The following is a 24,923-nucleotide window of genomic DNA, read 5'->3' on the forward strand; positions in this document are numbered from 1 at the left end:
CTTGAGAGAGTGAATTTTTGTGAACCAGAAATCTTCCCAATCTATACCCTTGATCCAGGGCAGCGATGGGGCACCGGCTGTATTCTCATCCTGGGGTATTGTCGTGTATGTCTGCCTGCTCGTACACTATTAATATCAACGTTGTAAATCTTTTCGGTCGTACATCGTTGGACTCACAAATCCCACGGACCACGATCGCCTCAACCCCCGCCCCTACTCCAGCTTAGGATCAATTTCAGTAAAGACCGGACGAAATGATACACAGACCTAGCGCCACCAAAGATACCGCTTAATACACAACCGACCAACACCGCGAGAGACCCGTGACTCGGTCGTAGAGAGAGAGACACTCGCCGCTGCTCCAAATCTTGTCCAGGACTCAAAACGAGCAAGGCGACCCGCCACGTGCTGTCTCACACATCACATTGACGCGAACCGATTCCCAGGCCAAGGACCATGAGCCCATCAAACACCGCTATAATCGGCATCGCCTTAGCCGCCGTCATCGTCGTGTTCCCCATCGTCTTCTTCATTGGCCACACGATGACGGGGAGGAGGGAGGAGGAGGCCATCGAGCGGTACATGGCCGTCGTCGTCGCCAACGAGGGCACCATCAGGGCGGCAGAGCCTGCCAACACGAGCAAGAGCAACCATACGCACGGCGCGGGCTCGGTCCCTGGGCCTCACTACAGCACACGCGGGGGGAGACACGTAAACCCGTGACGACATGAGCTGCGTTCTCGGACGAGGAGTTCAAACCAACCTGGTCATCTCATCGCAACCTTTCATCGGCTTCATCAGAGACGACCATATTAACAACAAGGGCGTAATGGATTCGAGGTTTCTTTCACTTACGTCCGAAATGGCATTGGATGTTTTGGTCGGAGATCCTGAAGGGGTTTGTCACGATTCACGCCGTCTTAGCCCTTCCCCTGTATCAGCCCATTGTATGTTTCCAAAATTACACAACTGAACCTCTACTATGAGTATTCTACTACGCCCTTCTTGTAGGAAAACGTGATGGGAAATTAACGACTCTACAACGCAGAGGTTACGAGTCACGCAACGCATGGGTCCTTTGCGGTCCGAACCTTTTTGTAGTCTTCGGTCCGAGGACCTACTGACGGAATAGACATGACTCAAAGCTCATGACGTTACGCTCTTCAGGCAGTGAGTGAGTGGTATACGAGCTACTCGGGCAGACAGCACTCCTTAGGTTTCCCCCTACAACGAGATGAAACTGACGGAAAAAAGAAAGGTAGAGTAAAAAAAGCACCTGCTCCAGTCGATCAAGGTACTCGCTTTCGCTTCCCATCAAAGTAGACGCAAATTGAGAAGAACAGCCACCTACGGCAGATGCTACTACGGCTATAAGGAATACAGGTCCAGGTCAAGGACGGCACCACCGGTGCCCCCAGTGCCAGAGATCCGGATCCAATGGGGCGGACGCCGTGCGAGGGCGGACCACTGCCCGGAAATCCAAAACCAAGTCAGCAAGCCGTTTTTGGACTTACAAGATATAGATAGTCCAGAGTCTGGTACCAAGGTTTGGGCATGGGCTCGTCCCCTCTTGACATTTACTGCCCAGCCCTTCCCCCCCGATCAACGTTAACTCGACTTGAGAAAGAAAAATCGGCCGGTTGGAACTCGTACCATAATTGATCTGTAAGTCAACTCGACTTGATGGCGCTCAAACCCCAATTCAACCAGCCAGCACCTTGGACACTCGACGGTTTTCGAGTCACAGTAGTCAGTCATCCAAGTCCTGGTTCATCCAACGTAAAGATGGCTGACGGTAACTCCCCCGTTTCCAGCTGACCTTCGAACCCACGTGGCTTCAACAGCAGCATCGACGACACGCCCTGGCCCGCCGTTGTCATGAAGACATCCACTATCCTCGACAAACCTTCGTATCACCGGTTATCCGAGGAGAAGGAGGAGGACGAGGAGGAGAACTCGCCGAACCTGGCCGGCAAGACTGACGGAGGCAACTCTTCCTGGCACCTCGGATGGCCTGCCATCAACTTGAAAGATGACCCGCTGGACTCGGACCAGCAGGAAGCCAACGAGGGTCGGCTGGCCCGAGACCTGAGGAGATCGAAGGCCGCCGTCCGAATATGGCGTCTGGTCTCCATGGCTCTGGCCGCGGCCTTGATGGTGTCGTGCTTCCTGCTCCTCTCGCGACATGACGATAGCCACTGCAAGGCAGACTACCCCCAGCCCGCCGAAGGCACGGACAACGTCCTCAAATGGATGAAGGAGGCCGAGGTCGCCGACGGCCACTTCTGGTGCGGCAGCACCATCGCCGAGGCCAAGCACCGGGGCTGCACCTTTGACAAGCTCCACAACCGGTGGATGTCGCCCGTCTGCGAGCCCGATTTCGAGCCCGCCAAGAAGGCCGTCTTCGAGGCCCTCGGCGGCGTTGGCGGCGGTGGCGGTGGCGGTGGTGGTGGCAGTGGCGACGGCGGTGGCAACGGCGGCGACGGCGGCGCGGTGCCGGAGTTCCGCTTCTACCGGGACGACGAGGGCAAGCCGGGCGCCCGGATCTCGGACGAGGAGCTCGACGAGCTCGAGGTGCTGACGCCGGCGTGGACGACGGTCGGGCACCACATGACGCACTGCATGTACCTGCTCCTCCAGGCGGCGGCGGCCCTCAACCTGGGCACCAAGGCGGACATGGTCGTCCACGCGTGGGAGCACGCCAAGCACTGCGCGACGGTGATCCTCAACGAGACGCGGAGGAGCCCCGCGTGGGACGACGTGGCGAGCTTCGGGCACACCCAGTCCGGTGTGTGTTGGTAGGCCGCGGGGGTGTTCGAGTATCGAGTACTGGGTGCGCCTGGTGTTATTGCAAAGAGACATGGAACTCCGAGACGAGACGAGATGTCATCTGGCTCGTGAGGTCGGGCCATTGGTGGAGGGAGGGTAGGACATGTGGACATGTGGACAGTAGGCCTCTCGAGACAAAAATGTCCGCTTAGACATGAATCGTCACCATGAGGTTCGCCAGCGAGTTGGGCATCATCACCATCTGTGATTCACAGACGGCCCGCCCTTGGAGCTGACACGGCACCGGTTCCCGGTTGAGTCTTGTCGCAAGAGGTACGGGCGCCTCCTCCGAGCAGGTTCTGAAGCTCGGTCTCGGATGTAGATGGCACAGGGATAGCCAGGGATTGCTTGAATGTCCCCCTCCTTGACTGTGTATATCCTCTCTCTAATTCTAGACGAACAGACGCTTCTAAGCCTCTCCTCCACCTTTTTCCCCACGCTCGTTTATTGCTTACAAAACCATTGTACAGTTACGTACGTCACCATGGGCGGCAATTGATTATCCCCCTTCTATGCTTTGCGAAACCGAGAAAACGAACGGCCGCACCGCTTTTCCTCCGCCTTTCCTCCGCACCATAAGATATCCATCAACCTATCCGACACGTAGATCACAGTCCCTGCATGAAGCACAGCCTCTTCAGAGTCGTCGACTGCATATCATAGATGCTTGATGTACTTGCTGCATACTATGAGTAGAATACGCACCACCAATCCTATTGGTAGAATCTACTCAATTTACTGAGACACGTAGCCGATACGGTTCCCTCTCAAGGTCGCACAGGTACAATGTCAATGATGGACACATTCTATAGTTTGTAGAACGGGGTATCACGGAGGCATCCAAGCCCAGCTCTAACTAACTACTACCCCGCTCTGAGGGGGTTCCGTCCGCCATGTCCATGAAGGGCGCAAGATTGAAGATAAAAAGAAAAAAGAAACATCATCTCACCAGACTTTATCCATACCACACTCATTCCCATGTAAAACACACACAGCACCGTGACGTCACGCATCCAACAACACCAACTGTTTCATCATCATCATCATCATCACCATCATCAACAACAACAACATCATCAACAACACCACACCATGTTTGAAGGCTTCCAACCGTTCACCGTCACCACGCAGGCCTCGCCGGCGGTGACCATTTTCGGCATCAAGAGCGGCGATTCGTCCTCGCCGCTGCCGCCCCTCCTCCTCCTCCACGGCTGCCCCCAGAGCCACCACATATGGCACCGCGTGGCCGAGCAGGTCGTCGACCGGTACACCGTCGTCGCCGTCGACATCCGCGGCTACGGCCGCTCCTCGAAGCCCGAGGGCGTCGAGTCCTACGCCAAGAGCGTCATGGCCCGCGACTGCGTGACCGTCATGGACCACCTCGGCTACGCCGGCAAGCCCTTCTTCGTCTGCGCCCACGACCGCGGCGCCCGCGTCGCCCACAAGCTCTGCGTCGACAGCCCCGACCGCGTCCGCGCCGTCGTCCTCCTCGACATCTGCCCGACGCTCGTCATGTACAAGACGACCGACTTCCGCTTCGCCCGCGCCTACTTCCACTGGTTCTTCTTCATCCAGCAGGCGCCCCTGCCCGAGGAGCTCATCGGCGCGTCGCCCAAACGCTTCGCTGAGCTGTTCATGCTCGGCCGCGACCCGCGCTCAATCACCGTCTTTGGCCAGGACAACTTCGACTACTACGTCAGCGTGCTGGAGCAGCCCGAGTCGGTGCACGCCATGTGCAACGACTACCGCGCGAGCGCGACGCTGGACCTCGAGGAGGCCGAGGCCGACCTCGCCGCCGGGCGCCTGATCCGGTCCCCGCTTTTGGTGCTCTGGGGCAAGCAGGGCGTCATCGAGGAGTGCTTCGACGCCGTCAAGGAGTGGCAGGCCGTCACGAGCGAGGACATCTCGGTGAAGGGTTACAGCGTCGAGTCCGGCCACTACATCCCGGAGCAGGCGCCGGACGACGTTGTCAAGGCCATCACCGAGTTCCTGGTTTAGTCGCACGCGGATTGCTTTGCATTGAGGTTCTGGAATGATTCATGTGTCTTGGAACATAAAACGCCCCCAAATGTCTGCTCCGATTCAACAGTCTGTCATCTCTTAAGATCTCTCTCATCAGCACACTCACTCGCTGTCATCATCATGAGATGCGGCCTTACCATGCAACGCCACTGAGCTGTCAATCCAGTGCTCCTTACAATCACTCTCATACATGATACATGGGACCGACCCATTTCGACCCTAGTTCTCAACGTCGTCTACCCCATGCCATCATGAGAGTCTGGGGCCGACCTAATCTTCAACCCCGCCTCAAAGCGGGTTCATCACCACGGCGTTGTGGCAGAGTGGTCTAATGCGCAAGACTAGAAATCTTGTTCCTTCGGGAGCGTCTGTTCGAATCAGGCCAACGTCGATCTTTTGTTCTTTTTATGGACCCCGTTGGCGGTTATTTTCGTTGATGTTGAAATGATAAATCAGGGAAACCTGTGAATCAGGTTCAGCGAAAGTCAGAATAAACGACTACTCAACTTTCTCAAGACGTTAGAGGTCATATCTTAATAATAGATTCTATTTCATTTTTACTATTCCCACTGGTCCTTCTCGTCGCCGTCATGTTTCCCTCAGCTTCCTAGGCTCAACGACTGGAACGAAAACCCCCTGCCTACATCGTCCTCCTCTTCCGCCACAAACGTGCTCGACCCGACATAAAACGCCCTGCCGCTGACCTCGACCCTCCACGCCTTGCTCCCGCCGACCTCGACCTCCTCCACTGGCGTGCCGACAAAGGCGCTTCTGTAGCCCCCGACAGCCCTCGAGACCAGGCTGTGATACGTCCACGACTCCCCCGTCTTCCTCTCGCCCTTGGCCACGGCCAGGGCCACCCTCGCCTGCACGACAGAGCCGGTCGGGCTCCGGTCGATCTGCTGGTCGCCAAAGAAGTACAGCCCCGTCTCCGCGCCCCCGCTGCCCGGCGCCGCGGGGGCTTCATCGCCGCTGCCCGCGTCCGTGACCATGACGCCGTACATGTATTGCGGATCACCGTCGTCCGGGTTGTGCAGACGGGCCTGTAGGTCGGGAGAGGCGTTAAACGCCTGTTTTAACCTCTTGGCGGCGTTGCTCAGCCCCTCAACGTCGGGCTTCGCGAGTGAAGCAGGGAACCCCAGCGCGGAGGCGCGGACGACGGCGTAGAACGCGCCGCCGAAGCCGACGTCGACTGTCACCTGTGCACCGCCGCCGCCGCCGCCCAACTCGGCCCACCGCATGCTTGGCGGGATCGAGACGGAGAGGTCTACTGCCGTCGCCAACGTGGGCACGGAGAGGAACGTGATTAGACGGCTGGTGTCCGTCCTCCAAGCCCCGTCCACCATGACAGTCGGGACCGTTACGCGAACGAGCCCCACGGGGGCATGCAGGCGGACCTCGACCTGCTTCCTCTCCTCGTCGAACTCGAGGTCCCTGCGCCGCGGGAAGACGGTCTCGTCGTCGCAGTCGACGAGGAACCTGCCGAGGGCGATGGTGGCGTGGCCGCACATGACGCCGTACCCCTCGTGCGTCAGGAACAGCGCGCCCATGTGCGCCCTCCCCTCGTCCACCAGCTCCGTGCGCGGTCTTAGGACGGCGGCGTACATGTCCCGGTGGCCGCGCGGCTCGTAGACGATGCTGCGGCGGACATGGTCGAGTCGAGAGCGGGCCAGCGAGCGCTGTTCCAGGAGCGTGCCGCTGGGAAACACATCGTCTCCATCAACTTTACAGCACTTGAAATAAAGAGAGAGAGAGAGCTCTATGGTGGGAGCGGCCACTCACGGGATGTCGGGGTATCCGGCGTACACGATGCGCGCCGGCTCGCCCGAGGTGTGCATTTCGACGGTTCGTATCTCGGAGCCCACAAGGGGTCGAATGAAGGAAGGAACGCTCATGATACCGCTGTATGTAGTTATCGTTTCTTATCGTGGTTCTGGAGGATGACTTCAATATCTGGGAGTGTCTCGGGGAAAACCTTGAATGGTGTGATTTGAAGAAAAGGCCCAAGGGCAAACCACCCCCGGAGTCGGCCCCACTTCACGGCCGTCAACTTCCGATGTCGGGAGCACCGGTGACCCTTGGTCCCGGAGAACACAGCCCGTCGCCGAGTTTGCGGTATGTCCCTTGGCGTTTTTGATGTCTAGCTGCCTTATTTCATGTCTTTTTCTGTTTGACTGTTTCCAGATCTCACCAACCGACATGGGTATCCCTTCCCGTTATCCGATGTCGACACCAAATGATACGAGCTCCAAAGCGTCTTGCTAAGGTGACACAAACGAAAGTCAACTAACCCCACTCACCCAGTCTCTACAGCCTTCAGTTGGTATTAATGAATTTCTTAAACCTGTCCCTCTGCCAAAAGCCATGCCTGTGAGCTTCCGGGATTCCCCATGGGGTACCGCAAACGCTCTACGATGACTGGGACCGTTCCGGATCTACAACACCGTCTGCCTTCGTTTCCCGGTCTTGAGCTCGACATCGGACGAGAGTTGCGGCAGAGTTTTCTTGATGGCCAATGCAAACTTTGTAGCTTCTTCGGATTCAAGAATCAAGGTCTCGCCCCTTGCAGCCGACATGCAGCAGGCACACAACGTCTTTCTTCCTACGGAACGACGTTTTGCGGTCCTCCTTAGGCGACACCAAGTCCAGGAGACGTGACTTTGAGACATTGACTGTGGCCCAAGTTGGGTGATGGTTTTTCATAAGTCTTTTTGGTTGACATTGGCATGCAGGCCTCAGATGCATCAAGGAAAGAATATGGGAAGTGAGACTTGACCGTTGCCAAGTCGATAGATCATTTCATGCACAGACAGCTAGCCCTCTTATTCATTCCACCTCTCATCAGGAACACTTGGCCAAAAAGCAGAACTTGTTCGAGAGCCTGGCCTGGCGTATTAGGTTCACGATCATCGTCCTGGATCCCGACATGCCCACGGTCCTTTGCAGAGCAGCAGGCGTCTCTGCAAGCCGCGCTACCGGCCCGCCGTGAGCGATCAGATCCCGGCACTGACAACGTAAATCTCATAGTCTAAATCCAAAACATCGTGCGGAGAGAAGAACACGACACTGAAAAATCTCTCCGGACCCTATGCAAGGTAGCCCCCATCAACCCAGCATGAGCGGCACGTCCCAAACCGAGACGCACTCCAGCGATCCGAAGTCCTTACTCTATGTTCGATACGAAGAGAGAGAAGAAGGAGAGAAAATGAAAACGGCCCCTCTTCTTCTTCCCTTCATGCCCGTTGCGGGCGTCGGGATCGAACGCAACCTTCCTCCTCTCCTCTTTCTTCTCAGTCCGCGCTGCCCCTCGGCTTTGACATCGGCAGCCTGCACCCTCAGACCACGACGTTTCACCAGGCCCAGACCCTCTGAGTCCTCGAGATGCGCCTCTGCTCCTCCTCAGCGGCCATATCCGGCCTGTCCTCGGCGCTGTTCCTCGCCGCGACCGCCGCGGACCACCGAGCACGAACCGCACTCGACCGCGCCTCCCCGTCCGCCCCCTCCCACGACGTGACTCCCGCCCCGGATCCCGCGCTCGCACTCCATCGGCCCCCGAGAGCTCGGCAGCAGAGCGACCCGACATCTTCCGACGGCCGGACGGGCTTCATCGCGTGGTACTCCCAGTCGGACCGCTGGGTCTCGGCGACGTGCCCTTCGCACGACTACTTCGCGGCAGACGACAAGTTCGGCGTCTGCTGCCCACGGAACAGCCCCTACTGCGACGTGGCGACCTCGTGCGGGGGACCCTCCACGAACTACGCCGTCGGGCCGAGTGGCCAGGCGGACTGGTAAGTTCCTATCTTTGGGGGGGGCCGCGCTTGAGCTGTGAGACCGAAAGACAGGCTGACATCCCAACCAGCGGCCCGAGGAACACATGCGATACCATCACGATGCTGCCGACGCACGGCAGCACCGACGCGCGCAGGATCATCTTCTGCATCGCCGTGTCGGAGGCGTATGTCCTGCCCAAGACGTGGTATCGCGTCACCAGTCAACGTAAGTGCCTGCCTGCATTTGACAAAAGGCCCCAACGCCGATTCGCGCCCAGCTGATGTTATCGGGGTCCAAGTTTCTACGGCGGATTCGACGGCGACGGTAACCGTGAGCGCGATCGTGACGACGGCGGTGCAGACCGGGGGCCATACCGGCGGTCAGCCCGCTGGGCCCCTCAATTCCCCGCCTTCAAGGGCGGCGCTGATGATCGTGGTAATCGTTTTATTCTTCAGAATGATGGTGTCCTAAGATTTTTCCATGTCCGCAAAAGAGCGTTCTACCGTGCATGGTCACGGAAACCCAACGGACGAACACCTACACATTCTCCGTGTGTCTTGGGACCGGAAACACGGGACTGGAAGCCGGAGCAGGATCTAGGCAAACACACAGTCACCCATACAAATCATCGATCGAAATGACAACTCAACATGAATATTCGGGAGAGTGATCGGATCTCGCGTGAGCTGTTGGGGACAAGAGAGGTTGAAATTGCAGGTAGCAGGAGGTGGTAACTGATCGCCCACGTCGGGACTCAGGATACTGGTCTTGAAGGTGATGGGGAAACAATTCACGCCGTGTCCACCGTGGGGGGGGGGGGGGAACAGGGGAATAGGAACCACTGGGCACTGGAGTTCATACGGAGTAGAATACATCAAAGTGCGTCTTAGACCGTCCCCAAAGCTCTTAAGTGATGTATGTTCGTTGCCCGGATCCTCGCCCCGTGACTCCACCCCGATCGGTCCCACTTCCTCCCCGGCCTCGAGCCGCCGCTTCGCAACCGAGACCAGTCGGTTGTGACCCGGCCTACGTTCCCATGGTAGTTGTTGGCCTTTGCACTTGATTGGTAGTGTAGGAAAGGGGATTTTTTGATTAAGTAGCATCCAGCATCCCGCTGGAAAGCCCACGCTCAAGGACGACAAACATCACGGCACTTTCACTCAAGCCCCTCGCGAGCATAAGAGACCGGCCAGTCGTGCCAGCCCAGGCCTCCTCACCTCTTCACACACACCTCGCAAATTTTCAAGTTCCCCAAACCAGGCGCAGAGCCCAACATTCCCGTCCAGTCCCTGTCGTCCGATGGTAACCTCCTCCAAGCCACCAAAAGGCTTCCTTCCATCGACCTGCAAACTCGCCGCGGCTGCCGCCTAACTCAGACCTATTACCCTGAATAAAGAAGGCCCCGTCTCTTGCGTACCCCTTAGCTCATGATTCGTGCGGTCCCCCAGTCCGATGTTTGCCCTTTCCGAGAGTCCCGATGGCTCCTCATCCTGAAAGACGAGACAGGACAAGAACCCCCCTCCTCACAAAACCCCGTATTCCCACGGCGCTGATTCATCAAACCGGGAACCGCAACGTCAAAGAGTCCAAACTTGCTATTGGCGCTGACTCAGTATCGTATATCGGCAAGTCAGATAGGGGAACGCCCATGAGTTGCCGTTGCGAGCGATCGTGCAACAGGACAATATGGTCCAAGGCAACAGCTGCGCCAGCTTGGCCCCCTCCCCCCCGGACATAACTCCGGCTTTGCCATGGACCGGCATCATGAACCAAGGCACATGGCGATGCACGCATTATGAGGCGATGAGTGTTATACATCATATTCTACAGCTCAAAATGGTGCTAGCCTCGTGCCTCAGTCGCTGCTGGCTAGTAAAAAAAGATGCCTCCTCAAGTGGACATCTAGTCAGGAACGACGCCCGCAAATCAACGCTCTCTCCTCATCTTCACTACTTTGTGCTCTGCGGTCCTTTGTTATGCCTGTCTCGCACACCAAGTACTTTGCGTGATCAACAGGCACGACCACCATATCTCCAGTCCAAGGGGAGAAGACGCCCCCAATAAGAGCCGAGCCCAGAAGCAGGTATCAGCCGAGGGGAACGCAAAGCACTGCAAGACTAATAGGCCTGCTCCTCTCCCCTTCTTTTTTTGGGCCGTCTGCTTGGGCTCATGGAGCGCCGAGTCTCGTCACTGACAGGTGCACTCGCTCGCCCTTTCCATCTCCACCCCTCCTTCTGCTTTTGTCACGGCCTCTCAACGCGAGTTGATGCGCAGCATACTATTACTCCTCTTCTGAGTCGTCCGACGACTCGCTGTCGTGGTCATGAATAGGTGCTTCATTCGCACGACCGGAACTGCCAGGGCGCTCTTGATCACCCTGAGGATTTCCATCATACATGTTGCGAAGCCTCTCCAGCTCGGCGATGCGGGCTTCTTGCTCCTGGGCGTTCATGGGCTTGTTCTTCTTGGGCTTGGTGGATTTGCCCGCCGACTTGGAGGGAGGAGTGTTAACAGGCGACGCTTCGCGAGCCGGTGCAGGCGCGAGGCCGTTAGCGAACGTGGGCAATGCCTTTTTGCAGAGATCCCACAGCTTGTGGAGCGCCTCGTTGGTAAGTTGATCGATCTCGAGCTCGAGCTCTCCGCTGCTGTTCTCCTGAAATGCATGTCAGTAAAACACATGACCGACGAAACCGCCAGTAAGTTTCTTACCGATTGACCAGTGTCCTTCTTGATAATATCAATCGCGCGTTCAATGTGCGGACTCTCCAGGTCATTAATGGCATTCGCGATGGCGTCCTTCTCAGGCTGGGTCATGCTACGCTGCTTGGGCTTCTTGGACACACTGCCTCCGCCCTTCTTCGGCCCGGGAGCCGCGGCCGCCTTCTTGCTGGGGGCGCTGCTGGCCTTCTGCTTGGTCGGCTTCGGCGGCTTGGCCTTGGCTGTCTTGGCTGGCTTTTGGGCCACGAGGTTCTGCTTCTCCTGCAGGATGCGCGACCGAATGGTGCTGATGAGGGATTGCGAGAGGTCGATCATGGTGTCGCCAGCGATATCGGCTGTCTTGTAGAGCTGTGCAAGATTCTTAGTCTCCTCTTCCAGCCGTTTCTCGAGCATCTGGATCGTCTTGTTGGTCGCGTTGTCAACTGTCGTAGCAGGTGCCTCTTCCTCTTCTTCCTCGGCCTCGTCTTCGCTTTCGCGACTCGAAACGTCAGAGACAGGCTTAGCCGGAGTATGTTTGGTGATCCATTGCTCCTTCTTTGACCACAAACTTCTGAAGATGACCTCCAGCTGCTGTCCTTGTTCGTAGACCGGCTGGCCTGGTTGATTGAACTTGTAGCAGTTCTTGAAGACTTGCTTAATGTCGGTCTGGAATTCCTTGATGTTCTGGTAGTCGTAGTTCTTGAGCTTGCCCATGATGGTACCCAAGTCCATGGGTCGCTTGATGATGGTGAAGTAGGTGGGAATTGCGAGTGCAACAGGGTCCACCGGATTGAGGAACGGGAAGTTGCAATGGGAATTCTTAGGATCCATCAACTCGCCCAACACCTCGTAGGCAAACTGAAGCTCGATGGGCAGCTTCTTCCTGTTGAAGTTCTTGGCGGAGTAGTCGGGATCGCGGTTCTTCGTGGGTTGAATGGCGCGCTTGGGCCGGTCCAAGTCGTTCTGCGTAGAGGCGCGGCGGACCTGCGGCACGCCTCCGGGAGGAACGGCATAAGCCTCAGCCTCGGCCTTCGCCGGAGGGCTCGCAGCAGGAATGCTAGGCTGTCTGCGCACCGGGGGCGGAGGGGCGGATGTTCGTGACTCGGAGTGGCGCGAGGGCTTCGGTACTGGCTTCGACTTGGCGGGTTCGGCGGAAGGGATGTCGCAGACGCGGGTCCAGGCGAGCTTGACAACACTGAGGGCAGCAAATGTGATCTCGTTGTTGACGCCGTTGAAGATGACAGAGTTCTTGTAAATCTTGCCGAGGTCATCCTTGAACTGACGCAGGGTGCTATATTTGCTGTCGCGAAGGTTGCGCTCGAGCTCGCCGATGTCCATGGGGTTGTTAACACGCATGACATAGCTGTCAGCAAGACTGGGCCACATCTTGACAACGGCGTCCTTGAAGTGGGCGCCATGCTTCGTCTTCTTCACGCCTGCCAGCACCTTGCGGAACTCTCGCGTCTGGTGAGAGGTGAGAGGTTTCGGGTCGCGTTCGGGGTCGTTCCAAAGGGGGAGGTCGTCGAGGGCCGATTCGCCCTTGCTCAGATCGTCCTGCGCGCCCTGCGGCTTCACCTCGACCGTGGACTCGGCACCTCCAGTCGAAGCTCCGTCGTTGGAATCCGTCTTGGCGCGCTTAGGCGCAGGCTCGGCATCAACGTCGTCTTCTCTCTCGCGGGAGATCTTGCTCGCCGGAGCCGGAGCCTCGGTCATGGGCACATCGGTATCCGAAGGCTTGGAAGACTTGTCCTTGTCACTGTCAATGGCCAGTTGCGACAAGCTTGCAGGTTGCAGATCTACCTCTTGTGAAGGCGCGGCCGAAGTAAGGGGCGATGACACTCCCTTGTTTGTGCCGTTCACCTTTTCCTCGTCCTGGGTCATCTCGACATCCTGGGGCTCTGTCGCGCTCTTGGCAGGTTCGGATGCCTCAGCCGTCTTCTCGGTCGACTTCTCGTCTGACTTGTCGTCCGTCTTGTCGTCCTTCTTCTCCTCTGACTTCTTTTCCGACTTCTCCTCGGGCGCGTCGCTCATGTCCACGTCCTTGGATGACTCGGCGGGGGCGGGGCTCGCAGACTTGCTGGGCGCCTTCGGGTCCTTTGTCTGGACCTCGGGCTCTACTGACTTGGGCTGCTCAGATGATTTGTCTGCATCCTTCGGTGATCCTTTGGCTGATCCCTCAACCAATTCCTTGGCAGGTGCATCCATTTCGGTGTTCTTGTCTTTAGGCACACTCACGTCCGCATCGTCCGACGTCTGGGGCTCGTCACCTTTGCTATCGCCATTGACAGCGGGTGACTCCTCGGGTTTCTCGGCCTTGTCGTCGCTCTTCTCGGCAGATCCGGCTTGGCTGAAAAGAACTGCGTCAGCGACCGTAACTGGTTACCAAAGGAGAGATGCGCGTGGGGTGCGGCGCAAACAGCACGGCGATAAATGACAAACAGGCGCGCCAATCGCGGATGCGACTTACCCGTTCGTTCCAGACTTGCTGGTCTCCTTGACCGGTGTGGACTCGGCGGGCTTCTGATCCGAGGCGGCGCGTTCTGATTGAGGTGACGCCATGACTGCCATATGGTAATTACGGTAGGTGCAGAGTTACTGTGCGCGACGCGACATGAAAGTAGCGGCGCGCGCAGGTGATATTCGATTGATGGCAATGGCGCGTTTGTAAATCGTTGCTTTAGATGGATTGAAAGCTCGGGCAACGCGGTGTTCTCGTGGTCGGCGTTAAATGGTGGAAGAGATGTGGAGCAGGGCTTGTCACAAGGAGGAATTGAGACAAGGACAGGCGTGGGGGAGCAGTAGCGGTCGAGTCGATGATGGTTGATGCGGAAGGCACTGTGGAGCAGGTGCAATCGCGCAAGGAAGCTACCGTCGGACCGGGAAGGAAAGAAGCCGGGGGGGAAGGAAGGTGCGTCGCGATTCGTGACCGGGTGCGCGCGCAAGCAGTTGCGACAGCTATTACCAGGGATGCAGGCGTCGGGGTGCGCGCGAGAAAGGTCGGAAGAATGATCGCAGATGCGCTGGCGCGTAACTGGCGATGCGCAATTGATGTTGGATACCGATGTTGCAGATGGAGATGATGATCGGTAGTGGGAGTGGTGGTGACGGCGACGAATGCGATGCGATGCGATGGTGATGGTGAGGGTGGGTGCAGCGCAAGGCAAAATGGTTAATCCGGCCGGGTCGCGTCGCGGGTTGTGGAAGGCGGCGCCGTGGTATTTTTTTGGCGATGCGGGAAGGTGGAGGGACCTGAGCGGAGGAAATCGCGTGCACGTCAGTGGTTTTTGGCCGAGATGGCGGCGCGTGGTATTTATGAGAAAGAGCGAGGTCCCCGGAGAGCCGGTTATCTGGCCTTATCGGAGGGGGGCGTGTGCAAGGGACGAGGGCGCGCAATCGCGGCTGGTGAGTGCTACAGAAGGGGTGCAGCCTGAAAACAACGGCAGAAAAAAGAATAGTGGCTCTCGGTGCGTTGCGTTGCGCTGCGCTGGGCAGGGAAACAGACCAGAGACGAGGTGGTCAGTGCGCCGTTTGGTGATCGACGGCTGGGGGTGTGGGTGGTGTGGTGTGGTGTGGTGTGGTGTGTGTGGTGAAAGTGATGTGATGGTGAGGATGGAGTGGATGAGACTGGTGAAAGCCGGCCAGACTGACAGAGAGAGAGAGGCCGGAGGCAGGAAGGAGGTCCGAGGGAGGGAAGGGAGGAATGAGGACCTGGAGAAAAAAAAAAAAGAGGGAAGAGATCGTGAATTTGCGAGGAACCGGTTAGAAGCGCGAGTTGAATAGGACGGGATCGGACAGGGGGGAGGGGGGTCAGAGGGTGGCATAAAAATGCATATTTATGCACGCTGAGGAGGCACTAGCCAATAGGGTTATGTCTCTGCTCCCGGATCTGGACCAAAGGCGCGAGGCTGGGAAATGCGACGGGGGCCCGGGATGCGGTGTGGACCGTGGACGGGTCGAAATATTGAATGTGTGATGCAGGACGGGAAGCTGTGTTGTTGGCCTACTGAATAAGAATAAAAAGTGTTTGCAAGCTCACCCGATGATGCTGTTGACAGGACGTCTGCGCGAGACTTTCTCTTCCTCTTGATTCTCCTTTCACGTCCTGATCTGGGAGGGAGGTATCTAGAGACAGCAAATTATCAGCATCAGTCGTGCGGGATCATGACAGCCAGCTGTGGCTGAGCTTGACGATCGTGTAAGAGGTGCGTGAGGCTGGTGGAGTGGTGAGATGTGGACAGGGTACGCGCGCGACAGAGCCAAACCCGGCAATGCTAGCCATCGCGACGGGGGTTTCCAGAAAAACAGCGATGTTCAGTTCGTGCGAGGTGCAGTAGCGCATAGTAACATGTTCTCTCATTTCTGTTGACTATACACAGCGGGATGCGTGTGTAAATAAATGACTGCAGTTTGCGCATGTTGTTGTCCAGTCTCGACCGGGACGCAACAGGGCCAACGCTGCGGTCTTCTGTTGGGAAAGAAGGGAAAGGGGGAAAAGTAACAAAAAAGTAGAGGGACACAGGGGGATCGCAAACACACGCGCAGCAACACAACGCGTCGACGCGAGCTGGGGGCGTGCGGAGCGTGGTGGTGGCAGCGGCAGCGGAAGGAAGAGAGTGACGGACAAGCTGTGCTGTGCTGGATTCGGATGCGACAGGAAACAAATCTCGGTACGTACCGCAAAACGAGAGAGTATGAGATTTTGGTTGGTTGCTTCCTGGTCTCGTGACAGATCAGATGACTGGAAGCCGTCTTTGGAATTTTTCCAGGACTTTCTTGCATCAAAAGGGCGCGCATTTCAGGATTCGGGGCCACTTCTTATTTGTAGGAACCCGCCAAGTCGCGCTGACCCCAGTCACTGCTCGACAGTTGACCCTCGCCAGGGCATGCGACAGGGATGAACGAGCTCTCAGCACCAATCACCGTCAATGTGTGGATTTGGATGAGACAGATGCGGCATAGCACAAGCGAGAAAGTACAGGACTGCTCGAGCGGCGTTATGACCAATCACTGTGGCTCGGAGCTCTGGATTGAGAACAGCAGCGTCCATGAGCCAATCACGTGCCTCCTTGTCCTTGCCGTTCCTAATGGTCTGGCCGCTGGCGTGCGCCAGTGAGCCACCTGGGCTGCTGAGGCTTCTGCGTTTTCGCGAATAGCTTCCATCGCAAAGTTTAGGCTTTGAGCACAGCCACCACGCTTCGTCTCAACTCTTCTTCACGTGTGTCCGAAGCATCGTGAAGCCGTACGGGTGGGATGTACAGGAAGCCTCTAGGCTCGACGTAGATAGAGAAATGCGTAGGGAGCAACAGTGACACCATACAGTACAGATACTTGTGGCGACTGGCGAGTGTGCGTGGAGGCTGGGCCACCTGGACAAATGACGGGCACAAAATCGGATTGCGTTCCGGACCAAGCTCTTCCACATCGATCCTTGAACTCAACGGGTCGCTGCTGCTTTGCCCACGTGACAGTCGCACTGTCGACATGACAAGTTGGCAGGCTGGCCTGAGTCATCACTGAGCCGACGCCATCGGATATACTCAAGTCCGACTTCCGACGGAGACATCCTCTTGGAGACGATGTCCCACTTTGTACTTCTTACGTCAGCATCTCCCCGCGGGCGGTCGTGTGCGCCGAACCGAAAAAAATTGGCAGTCGGCAGAAAAAAAAAGTTCAGGCAGGCCGCTCGTTGATGTTAGAGGAGAGCACCTCTATCACGGCTTTTTCCCACCTTTCATTTTTTGTCCCTACTCACCACCACTTCCTAACCACCCCAAGATACCCCCCAATCGTCACAATGTCGTCGAGACGAAGGTCATCCGGCAAGTTTACGGCTCCGGTTGTCAAGCCCGCTCCCAAGGCGGCCAAGACGACAATCGACGAAAGCAGAGCCGCCGTCTCCGCGACCGACTCTTTACAAGCCGCGCTGAAGGGCAGCAACGAGGCGATTGAGATCTCCTCCGACGAGGACAGCGACGAGGATGTTTCCGACGAGGAGATGGGCGCCCCCGAGGCCGACGCCGGCGACGCAAAGGAACCCGTGAACGGCAAGGAGGATGCTACCGCCGCCGCCACCGAAGAACAACCCACACAACCCAAGGCTGACGCCGAGGGCGCCGAGGATGAGGAGGAAGCAGGATCGCCCACCTTTGGCGAGCTGCTACGGGGCACCATCGACGTCCCCGCCATTCTGTCGCAACAAGGAGACTCCACCAAGGCCGTCGTCTCGCAGTCATCAAGAAAGAACCTTGCCCCGCCCTCGCTATCCTCCCTGAGCACCGTCCTCACCCAGGCGCTCAAGACCGAAGACACCGACCTCCTCGAATCCTGCCTGCAAATCACCAACCTCGAGACCATCCAGCAGACGATCGAGCGCCTCGACAGCAGCCTTGCCGGCGTTCTCCTCACCAAGCTCGCCGCCCGATTCCACAGGCGGCCCGGCCGCGCAGGCAGCCTCATGACCTGGGTCAAGTGGACCCTCGTCGCCCACGGCGGCGCCCTGGCGGTCCAGCCCAAGGTCCTCGAGCGGTTAGTCTCCCTGCAGAAGGTCCTCAGCGAGCGCTCGCGCGGCCTGCCGAGCCTGCTCGCCCTCAAGGGCAAGCTGGACATGCTGGAGGCGCAGATGCAGCTCAGGAAGGGAAGGCAACGCAGGGGCGGCGCCAGCCAGATCGACGACGCCGACGAGGACGACGACGAGGAGGGCGCAATCTACGTTGAGGGCGAAGAGGACACCGACGCCGACATGGCCGACGGGCTCGGCTCAAGAAAGGCCCTTCTGGCCGCCGACGACGATGACGACGAAGCGGTCCCCGCCACGAACGGCTTCATCGGCGACTCGGACGATGACGACGATGATGACGAGGACGTTGCTGCGGCGGCGGACGACAGCTCAGACGAGGATGTTGTGGACGAGGATGAGGTGGACCACGATGATGTCGAGGATTCGGACGACGACGATGACAGCGACGCGGAAGCCGCGCCGCCGGCCAAGGTTCAGAAAACCGCCTCCTCGTTCGCCAAGAGGAAATAAACAAAGACGAGAGTCGCTCCGGGTGTTGCGATTCATTCACTAGATTGAACGGGAGGGGAGCAGCAGGGGGGGGGGGGCCAGGGGTCTTTAGAACGGCACATAGACTTGGCTCGGCCGACAATTGACATAATGTTGTGCAATAGGGCAAAACTTGCGTTGTATGGAGTTATCGGTCATCAAAATCAAGAAGAGTATCTCAGAAATCCCGGAGGGGAAAGGCTTCATTCGGTCCAACTCACACTGCCGCGCAATGTTGTGATAGTTGGCAACAAACTGACTTGAGCCGATACTTGGATAGACCTACGGATCGAATTAGCCAATGGGCAGTGTTAACATACATCGGGTTATCAAGCTCGGGTTCCAGGTCCCACCGAATCGGCCGTTCAAGGTCGAGTTGCGTCTCTCTCGGCCAGACATGACCGATGAGCCCCGGCCCGCCGGCTCGCCGCGGCTCCACACTTCCGCTTTGGGGACACGGAGGCACGAACCTCCACGTCGAGATCCACCGGTGATCCCTCTTACAACAACATCCCCGCTCAGCACGCGCAGGAAACGCCGCCTCTCTCGACCCTAGTTGATATCTCAACCAGTGAGATCGAGGCACTATGAAGAGCCATCGAGGACCACTACTTCCGCTGGCCGCATCCCCCTGGGCCGCGGGGTACAGGGGTAGCTTATAACCCCCCTCCCCAAGTCCTTAAAACGAGCTGCCAGCCCACACACCCGCTCCATGAGGCGACGAACGACCTCGTCTGGTTCCCGGTATCTTCGTCAATACTCCAATTGAAGGCAATTCCAGACCCAGAGTCACCTCACAGCCATGCGGTCACGTCTTACCTGGGCCGCCGCCCTCCTCCCGGCCTTCGGCTCCGCCGCCTCCCTCCAACAGATCACCACCGACTTCGGCCCCAACCCAACCAACGTCTCCTTCTACCTCTACGTCCCGGACTCCCCCGCCCCCGCCGCACCCCTCCTCGTCTTCCCGCACTGGTGCCACGGCACGGCCCAGGACGCCTTCAACTGGAAGCCCTGGCGCCCGCTCGCCGACGCCCTCGGCTTCGTCACAATCTACCCTTCCTCCCCCTGGGCCGCCGACAACTGCTGGGACGTGTCCTCGCCGCAGACCCTCGCCCACGACGCCGGCGGCGACTCGCTCGGCATCGTCAGCATGGTCCGCTGGACCCTCGACAACCACGACGTCGACCGCGACCGGGTCTTCGTCGCGGGCGTCAGCTCCGGCGCCATGATGACCAACGTCCTGCTCGGCGCGTACCCGGACGTCTTCGCCGCGGGCTCGGCGTTCGCCGGCGTGCCGTTCGGGTGCTACGCCGCCGACGGGTTCGCCGTGTGGTCCGACGACTGCGCGAGCGGCCGCATCACGCGCACGGGCGAGGAGTGGGCCGCCGTCGTCGAGGCCGCGTATCCGGGGTACGCGGGGCCGAGGCCGAAGCTGCAGGTCCTGCACGGGGACGTGGACAACGTGCTGAACGTGACCAACTTTTACGAGGAGATCAAGATGTGGACGACGGTGCTGGGCGTCGGGGCCACGCCGACGGAGGTCGTGGAGGACGACCCCGTGGAGGGATGGACCAAGAGCGTGTATGGCAGGCGGGGGCTGTTCGAGGCTTTCCTGGCGCACGGGGTGGATCATAACATCCCCGACATGCCCGACGAGGTTGTCAGGTTCTTTGAGCTCGACTGCGTTGGCGAGGGCTGTTTCTCGCGCAAGTCGTTGCCGGTGCCGGGAGCTTGTGTCAAGAGAGGGAGTCCATGAAATCGACTTCCATCTTCGTGGGAATAGAAGTAAACCCGACATCAGGCTGTAAAATTCAAAAGCATTCTTGCCTCATGGTTTGTAGTTGATCCAATATTTCTGTGTTTTCGGGCGGTTCAGAGAGCTGAGTGCACTGACTGCATGCGATTTCGATCGTGTTCATGTCTGCAAGTAAATTCAACTGTGCAAGATGAATTATAAAATGGCACGGAAACTATCACGCAACATTCACAAATCTTACTTGAATTTTGATGAAGGACACATCCGACTTTCCTCATTATCCTACTTATATGTCAGACAGACCTTAGGTCTTGATATACATATTGGCAACAACATCCTTACGCCTACCTGTTAGAGCCAGCTTACTTCCCTTGGGCTCGATGGCCAAGAATCTCTCCACCACCAATCCCCATCACCTCTCTACTTTATTCCCCCCTTTCAAGCAACTCTTCACGAGCGCATGGCGTCTTTTGCGCAGCCTATTTTCTTCTAAGGAGCCGTGGGGTTGACCGAAGTGGTGGTGAACTCGGCGCAGCCCTGACCTTGCGCCGAGACAGTCACCTGCGCCTTGCTGTCGTGTCCGTTCAAACAGGCGCCGCTGGTGGTGACGAGGTTGTTGCCCTGCTGGGCCACGAACTCGATGTTCTTCGAGGCGCAGTCCTCGGCGCGGAAGGCCGTGCCGTTGAACCCGACGCAGGCCTCCTTGTCGACGAGGTCCGGCCGGAAGCCGCTGCTGAACGAGCGCTGGACGAGGAGCACGTCCTGACCGTTCCTGGTCGAGGGCGTGATCTGCCTGTCGGCGGCGGTGTTGACGCACGCGGCGTCGACGATCTCGCCTAAGGGAGTGTTAACAACTCAACTCGTGTAGTTGGGCTGGGGAGGGAGGGGGAAAAGGCTGGGTGGTGAACTTACCATTATTACGGAATGTGAGGCACTCGTTGCCGGGCACACCGCCCTGCTCCTTGAAAACGAGGGTCTCTGGGCCGCGGTTGACGGTCTGCCGCTTGGACAGGTCCTCGGTGGGCATGGCGGCCGCAGAGGAGGCGAGGGCCAGGGAGAGAGCTGCGATGAACTTCATTCTGGCTGAAGGGGTTGTCAAGTTGTTCTAAAAAAAAAAAAAAAGGTTAAAGGTTTAAACTACGAGTGACAATGAATTAAACAAGGACCAGCCAGAAACGAAGTGAAGGTTGTGTGGGTTGGGAATCTCGAGTTGAGCGAATGAATGGGATGATTCTGAAATCAAGAGTCAAAGAGACGCGAGGCGGCTTCAGGGCACATTTAAAGCCGTTTCTCACTCACCCAAAGGTGATCAACTGGGGGTGCCTAAAGGGGGAATTAAGCATGATGCGACACGAGACGCCGCCTTCAAACTACACCCTCCCGCCTGCCTGCGACCTTAAAACAGTCTACCTATACCGGTATCACACGAAGAAAAAGGCTCAAGTGAAGGACCATTGAAGGCGGCCCCGGCCCAAACAGGAGTCCAGGAGAACAACAGACGGAGGGGTTGCCCTGTGACAGCTGCGTTGCTGAAGTTGCTAGGCGAGAAACCCCCAAAAAGGAATGCTTTGACGCTGCCAACCTGTCTCGTGGCGCGCAGAACGTGTCGTTCCCCCCCGCTGCCGCAACCGTTCGCTGAAACGTCTCAAGATCGGCTAGGTTACAGGGGGGTTTTTGCGCCGCCGAGTCTGGGGGAGCACCCTGCTCTAAGCGCGGTTTCATATCTGAATCCTTATAAGGGGCCGTCAGGAGAGCCGCATCACCCAAAAAAGTGGCTGTCATCTTATGTGATGGCTGATTTCGGGTTCCTGAGGTCTCAGAGATTGGTTGGCAGCGCGGGAGATGGTCCAGATTTTGCACATCCAACCGGCGATCCGAGACCGAGTTAAGCTGCTCTTGAGATCTGCCTGCCTGTCTCGGTTTCTGCCGAGAGCGTTGTTGTCTCAGGTGGTGTTGATGATCTTCAAAGCTAAAAGCTTGACGGCTTCGGTGATCTTTTTATTCAGAGAGTGCATGCCAACTCAGTCGAAGACAATATCGAATCAGATAGCAGTGAGGTTGAATTGAACTCCTTCATGAACGCGTTTGGGTAATTGAAGGTTAGTTAGCATCACTGACTTATGTTCCTCTGTCCCAGGTCGCTGTGATGACCGAGTCCAATGGGCTGCGAATGCAATGCTCCAGGTTCCAGTTTCTTTAATACTCTCGACCAATAGATATACAAGCAATCATGAAATTACCAGTAGATCCCGAATTTAAGTCGGTTGAGCTGGGCCTATAATGACAACTGCGGGCCGCTCTCCAAGCGTAACTTCAATGTGACACAGTGCCCCCTCCCTCGTTGGGTTCTTGTTCTCACAGTTGCAGGAGTCTGCAAAGAAGATGTCGCCTACTTTGCAATCAATGCAGACAAGCACTGCCTCATTTTCAAAAGAAAAGCGGCGACCAAGTATGATGCCTAGGGCAGGCTTTTTGTTATTGTTCAGTGAGGCGCTGAAGAGTAGAGCATTCCGTACTTCAGTCCACATACCCCCGAAGCCTGCACAAAAGGGAGCCTAACTACCTCCTGGTTGTTGTATGGCGGTAAAAAGTGACCATGTCCCAAGAAGATCCCGAGTGTGTGTCATAATGGCAGATGCTGAATCTTCACCTAGATGTTCTGGCATGCTATTATCCCCCGGCCGAGCATCAGCCTGTCGCGCCTGGAAATGACGAGATGAGGCATGATCTGACTTCTAGACACAACCGCGAGATGTCTCAACGACAAACGTACAAAACCTTATCCCGCACAAAATTCGCGTCTCAATGGTTCGAAGACCATAGCCCAGAAGAAAGGCGCCTCCTAACTACCCGCAAGTACGAGGGTTCTTGATGGAGATACGCATATAAGAATTGTTTTACATCTCTTGAGAACAGTTTGTAGTCTGGTTCTAGACGAAGCAATTACCTGAGCTTGTTCCTGAGACACTAACCGAGCTGATCAAGTTCTCAAATAAAACTGCTTCATTGTTGATTTCGAAATGCCAAATAGTGACTCTTCTGTGATTTCTGGCCGTTTGGTAACTGACTAGGCCTTTGTCGCTCTTGTGAGCCCGAAGCTTGATCTCTTGTGTGTTTCGCTTACCTACCATAGCCCCGAAACAATGTCCCTAGATACACTGAGATGCTTCAAGCCTCACCACTTCGCTTATTGGTGGCTTATGGGACCAGTTGGTAACCTAACTACCCCACATCCGAGCCACCCCTACATGCAAGCCACCATCAACACCACTTATGCCACTATTCCCATCCATTATTCCTCCACCCTACCACCTACCCAGATGCAGCTTTCAGCTTCACTAGGCATTTCTGATGCGCTGGATTCGTCTAGACTATCCTCTGCTTCGCTAGAGGACAATAGAGCCTGTTGAATCTGCTCTATCCTTGCAAACCTGCTGTTAGGCAACATAAAGACCTTTCTCCTCTAACGTTAGCGTTGTTTCTACACCTAACCCTGCAGTTACTAGACCTATTGCTCTAGTATTACTAGTCTAGTTGCCTGTTTATTATAGCCCTTCTACACCTTTCTAGATAGGTAACAAATAGTATAGGTATCTAGGTTATCCTTACCTAACTAGGTTAATAGGTGTAATTAATGTTGCAGATCAGCTAGGCAACAAGGAGTTAACTATAGGGCAACAGATACAGCTTCATCCTACTGTTAGCTAGACTGTTAGCTAGACTGCTAGCTAGACTGCTAGCTAGAGGTTGCCCTAATAACTATAGTGTTAGATAGGGGATGCCTTAAGGAGATAGGCTATAACTGTAACGGTCCAAGGCGTGTGTATTTGCAACAGGCTATGGCGACTACTACGAGTATCCTCAGATGAGGATTAGAAGGGAAGAACAACAAATCTCCGCCTCGCAGCGGCCTGATCAGGGCCATGCGGCCCATGCCGCACTGGCCATCGGATTGTCGGCATCGTGGATTCCGTGGTGGGCCTGACCCGGGGTCGCCCGTGGCCGCGATATCCAGCAAGGCCTCATACGGGCCCAGCCCGTTACAATACCCCCCTCCTCCCCTTCCGAAGGGGGCCGTGTTTCTCTTCGTACTCAGCTAGTGCTATTGTGTCCTGAAACTGGCTGAGTGGTTCCCACGTCGGCTTCGCCCAACCCGTCCATTTCACGAGGACCTTCCAACCCCTACCGTGCTTCTTCTTATCCAGTATCTCCTGGACCTCGTACTCCTGATCAGGTCCAGACACAAGGGCGGCGGGTTGTATATCGTCCTGTTCCTGCGATGGAAAAGGGTCGTTTCCGGCATGCCGCAGGAGGGACACGTGGAAGACGTTATGTATCCCAGGCGGCGTGTCTAACCTGCACGCGTGTGTTCCGACTGTCTCCTGAACCGTATACTTGGCGTTCACCCAGTCCAGTTTCTTTGAGGGCCTGTCTGATTTCACATTCGTTAACCTGAGCCAGACTTTGTCGCCCGGTTTGAACTGATCGGACGGCTGTCGCCTCGCGTTGGCGTACAGTTCTTGTCGCTCTTGAGCCGTGGCCATGGCGGCTTGGGCCCATTCCGTAGCGTCCTTCAATCTCTGCACAAATCCTTCAGCTTTCGCGATAGGGGTGCTGTCGTCCGTTCTCAATGGCTCGTCCACCCTGATCAGGTCGATGTCGTATCCGTGGGTGGCAAAGAACGGACTCATCCCTGTAGATGTCGCCGGTCGGTTGTTAATAGCCATCATTGCCACTAGGGACAATTCGTCCCAATCATCCTGAGCATACGAGCAGAAGGCCCGCAAGTAGGTCTCTACTACT

General features: G+C 56.9%; 11 protein-coding genes across 11 annotated transcripts; 7 read left to right on the forward strand and 4 right to left on the reverse strand.

Annotated features, from left to right (window-relative positions):
* Nucleotides 1-456: 456 nt before the first annotated feature.
* Nucleotides 457-723, forward strand: CDEST_06186 (uncharacterized protein; the record flags this gene model as incomplete). The annotated part of the gene is made up of 1 exon (XM_062922345.1): nucleotides 457-723. The coding sequence occupies one exon, from the start codon at nucleotides 457-459 to the stop codon at nucleotides 721-723; it is 267 nt and encodes an 88-aa protein (XP_062778396.1).
* A 476-nt stretch (nucleotides 724-1,199) lies between these two features.
* Nucleotides 1,200-3,253, forward strand: CDEST_06187 (uncharacterized protein). The gene is made up of 2 exons (XM_062922346.1): nucleotides 1,200-1,749; nucleotides 1,815-3,253. The coding sequence occupies exon 2, from the start codon at nucleotides 1,879-1,881 to the stop codon at nucleotides 2,800-2,802; it is 924 nt and encodes a 307-aa protein (XP_062778397.1). The 5' UTR covers nucleotides 1,200-1,749; nucleotides 1,815-1,878; the 3' UTR covers nucleotides 2,803-3,253.
* An 88-nt stretch (nucleotides 3,254-3,341) lies between these two features.
* CDEST_06188 (uncharacterized protein) lies at nucleotides 3,342-3,500 on the forward strand (the record flags this gene model as incomplete). The annotated part of the gene is made up of 1 exon (XM_062922347.1): nucleotides 3,342-3,500. The coding sequence occupies one exon, from the start codon at nucleotides 3,342-3,344 to the stop codon at nucleotides 3,498-3,500; it is 159 nt and encodes a 52-aa protein (XP_062778398.1).
* A 294-nt stretch (nucleotides 3,501-3,794) lies between these two features.
* CDEST_06189 (Putative alpha/beta hydrolase-1, epoxide hydrolase) lies at nucleotides 3,795-5,158 on the forward strand. The gene has a single exon (XM_062922348.1). The coding sequence runs from the start codon at nucleotides 3,922-3,924 to the stop codon at nucleotides 4,825-4,827; it is 906 nt and encodes a 301-aa protein (XP_062778399.1). The 5' UTR covers nucleotides 3,795-3,921; the 3' UTR covers nucleotides 4,828-5,158.
* An 86-nt stretch (nucleotides 5,159-5,244) lies between these two features.
* CDEST_06190 (Putative proline racemase family) lies at nucleotides 5,245-6,776 on the reverse strand. The gene is made up of 2 exons (XM_062922349.1): nucleotides 6,634-6,776; nucleotides 5,245-6,549 (listed from the first exon to the last, which is right to left on the reverse strand). The coding sequence occupies exons 1-2, from the start codon at nucleotides 6,744-6,746 to the stop codon at nucleotides 5,451-5,453; spliced, it is 1,212 nt and encodes a 403-aa protein (XP_062778400.1). The 5' UTR covers nucleotides 6,747-6,776; the 3' UTR covers nucleotides 5,245-5,450.
* Nucleotides 6,777-8,232: 1,456 nt separating this feature from the next.
* Nucleotides 8,233-9,093, forward strand: CDEST_06191 (uncharacterized protein; the record flags this gene model as incomplete). Its single annotated transcript, XM_062922350.1, has 3 exons — nucleotides 8,233-8,639; nucleotides 8,711-8,847; nucleotides 8,921-9,093. The coding sequence occupies 3 exons, from the start codon at nucleotides 8,233-8,235 to the stop codon at nucleotides 9,091-9,093; spliced, it is 717 nt and encodes a 238-aa protein (XP_062778401.1).
* Nucleotides 9,094-9,646: 553 nt separating this feature from the next.
* CDEST_06192 (Putative bromodomain, NET domain, Bromodomain-like superfamily, NET domain superfamily protein) lies at nucleotides 9,647-15,044 on the reverse strand. Its single transcript, XM_062922351.1, has 3 exons — nucleotides 13,787-15,044; nucleotides 11,332-13,666; nucleotides 9,647-11,275 (listed from the first exon to the last, which is right to left on the reverse strand). The coding sequence occupies exons 1-3, from the start codon at nucleotides 13,885-13,887 to the stop codon at nucleotides 10,904-10,906; spliced, it is 2,808 nt and encodes a 935-aa protein (XP_062778402.1). The 5' UTR covers nucleotides 13,888-15,044; the 3' UTR covers nucleotides 9,647-10,903.
* Nucleotides 15,045-15,163: 119 nt separating this feature from the next.
* CDEST_06193 (uncharacterized protein) lies at nucleotides 15,164-16,359 on the reverse strand. Its single transcript, XM_062922352.1, has 3 exons — nucleotides 15,991-16,359; nucleotides 15,856-15,944; nucleotides 15,164-15,441 (listed from the first exon to the last, which is right to left on the reverse strand). The coding sequence occupies exons 1-3, from the start codon at nucleotides 16,111-16,113 to the stop codon at nucleotides 15,186-15,188; spliced, it is 468 nt and encodes a 155-aa protein (XP_062778403.1). The 5' UTR covers nucleotides 16,114-16,359; the 3' UTR covers nucleotides 15,164-15,185.
* Nucleotides 16,360-17,113: 754 nt separating this feature from the next.
* CDEST_06194 (Putative small-subunit processome, Utp12 protein) lies at nucleotides 17,114-18,346 on the forward strand (the record flags this gene model as incomplete). Its single annotated transcript, XM_062922353.1, has 1 exon — nucleotides 17,114-18,346. One exon carries the CDS (start codon nucleotides 17,114-17,116, stop codon nucleotides 18,344-18,346), a length of 1,233 nt encoding a protein of 410 aa, XP_062778404.1.
* Nucleotides 18,347-19,080: 734 nt separating this feature from the next.
* CDEST_06195 (Putative esterase, PHB depolymerase, alpha/Beta hydrolase) lies at nucleotides 19,081-20,229 on the forward strand. Its single transcript, XM_062922354.1, has one exon. It carries the CDS (start codon nucleotides 19,167-19,169, stop codon nucleotides 20,118-20,120), a length of 954 nt encoding a protein of 317 aa, XP_062778405.1. The 5' UTR covers nucleotides 19,081-19,166; the 3' UTR covers nucleotides 20,121-20,229.
* Nucleotides 20,230-20,370: 141 nt separating this feature from the next.
* Nucleotides 20,371-21,347, reverse strand: CDEST_06196 (uncharacterized protein). The gene is made up of 2 exons (XM_062922355.1): nucleotides 21,033-21,347; nucleotides 20,371-20,956 (listed from the first exon to the last, which is right to left on the reverse strand). Exons 1-2 carry the CDS (start codon nucleotides 21,196-21,198, stop codon nucleotides 20,610-20,612), a joined length of 513 nt encoding a protein of 170 aa, XP_062778406.1. The 5' UTR covers nucleotides 21,199-21,347; the 3' UTR covers nucleotides 20,371-20,609.
* Between the last annotated feature and the right edge of the window lie 3,576 nt (nucleotides 21,348-24,923).

This window comes from Colletotrichum destructivum, chromosome 4 (assembly GCF_034447905.1).
Source record: "Colletotrichum destructivum chromosome 4, complete sequence".
Taxonomy (NCBI): Eukaryota; Fungi; Ascomycota; class Sordariomycetes; order Glomerellales; family Glomerellaceae; genus Colletotrichum; species Colletotrichum destructivum.